Source organism: Bison bison, unplaced genomic scaffold (genome assembly GCF_000754665.1).
Source record: "Bison bison bison isolate TAMUID 2011002044 unplaced genomic scaffold, Bison_UMD1.0 scf7180017864148, whole genome shotgun sequence".
NCBI lineage: Eukaryota > Metazoa > Chordata > Mammalia > Artiodactyla > Bovidae > Bison > Bison bison.
This window is the reverse complement of record NW_011494720.1, coordinates 8,935,713-8,937,381: the sequence shown is the minus strand read 5'-3', so window position 1 is coordinate 8,937,381 and position 1,669 is coordinate 8,935,713. Positions and strand designations below refer to the sequence as shown.

Genomic DNA, 1,669 nt, shown 5'->3' with positions numbered 1-1,669 from the left:
GCCCCCCCCCCCCCCCCCCCCAAAAAGCTGTCCTGCCCAGCTGCTGCCAACAGGGTGCCCGCTACTAAGTAATGCTGGCCAACCAGGGCACAGAAGAGGCTTTCCAGCCCAGCTCTAAGGCAGCTTTAGCTTTACCTGATCTGCTGGGGCCCAGACAGGTTAGAACGAAGGCCCGTGAACTCTATGTCCAGACCTGCAGGGAAGGCAAAAAAAAAAAGAGTCCCCAGGCACAGACCATCGCAAGGCTCTTCATGCTATAAACGCTGCAGGTAGCAAAAGCACTGGCTCACCTTCTTGGCACTCGAGAAGCCAGGTGAGGTCGAGAAAGGAAAACAGAGGGAGCCAAAGCGAGGATGCCAGGCCACCCCATTCCACCTGGACTACACGGGGGCTACGAATGGAACTGCTGACCAACATCCCACTGCCCAAACTTGAGGAGTCCCACTGTCCTTCCGAGGAGCCCTGCTTGAGTCTCCTGTGGCCTGGAGACCACCCGGCTGGGCCTCACCTCTCCCGCCCGGTCTGGCCCGAGAACCATACCCTCCCCAGGAGCGCCGGCCAGCCGGCTCCGGCGCCAAAGCCTGGGATCCCGGGGCCTTACCCACGAAGTCCGCACCCAGGACGAGCTCCTGCAGCAGAGGGAGGCTCTGCTCAAACTCATCGGCGCCTATGTCCATGGCCACGTAGCAGCTCGGCGGAGGGCGCCCAGTGAGTGCGGCCACGCGTCGCCTCGCACTTACACGCAAGCGCCGCGCCGGCGCCTTAAAGGGCTCGCGGAGAGCGGGCGGGGGAGTGAAGAAACGCACAGCCCCCGCGCGCGCCCACCAGCCCCGGCAGGCAGCGCACCTGCCTGCCCACAGGTGTTTCATCTTGTATTTATTTGATCCCCTAGGGTTAAGGATCGCTTAGACCCCCACCCTAGCAATCAAAGGTCGTTTACGCTCCGCAACAATTCCTTTGCAATCCCTATAAGGGGAGAATGTCATTTATGTAGACCTGGAATATTAAGCAGCTTCTGCACATCAAATGAAACTATTAGCAAGGTGAAAAGACAGCCTTCAGAATGGGAGAAAATAATAGCAAATGAAGCAACCGACAAACAACTAATCTCAAAAATATACAAGCAACTCCTACAGCTCAACTCCAGAAAAATAAACGACCCAATCAAAAAATGGGCCAAAGAACTAAATAGACATTTCTCCAAAGACATACAGATGGCTAACAAACACATGAAAAGATGCTCAACATCACTCATTATCAGAGAAATGCAAATCAAAACCACTATGAGGTACCATTTCACACCAGTCAGAATGGCTGCGATCCAAAAGTCTACAAATAATAAATGCTGGAGAGGGTGTGGAGAAAAGGGAACCCTCTTACACTGTTGGTGGGAATGCAAACTAGTACAGCCACTATGGAGAACAGTGTGGAGATTCCTTAAAAAACTGGAAATAGAACTGCCTTATGATCCAGCAATCCCACTGCTGGGCATACACACTGAGGAAACCAGAAGGGAAAGAGACACGTGTACCCCAATGTTCATCGCAGCACTGTTTATAATAGCCAGGACATGGAAGCAACCTAGATGCCCATCAGCAGATGAATGGATAAGAAAGCTGTGGTACATATACACAATGGAGTATTACTCAGCCATTAAAAAGAATATATT

General features: G+C 52.6%; 1 protein-coding gene across 1 annotated transcript in view; it reads right to left on the bottom strand.

The window, feature by feature from the left end:
- PNLDC1 (poly(A)-specific ribonuclease (PARN)-like domain containing 1) overlaps positions 1-813 on the bottom strand; it is a 23,551-nt gene extending 22,738 nt beyond the window's left edge. Inside the window, 2 exon segments of the mRNA XM_010840889.1 lie at positions 136-193; positions 602-813. Of these exon segments, the coding sequence (XP_010839191.1) occupies positions 136-193; positions 602-677 (134 nt within the window). The 5' untranslated portion in view covers positions 678-813.
- Positions 814-1,669: the final 856 nt, after the last annotated feature.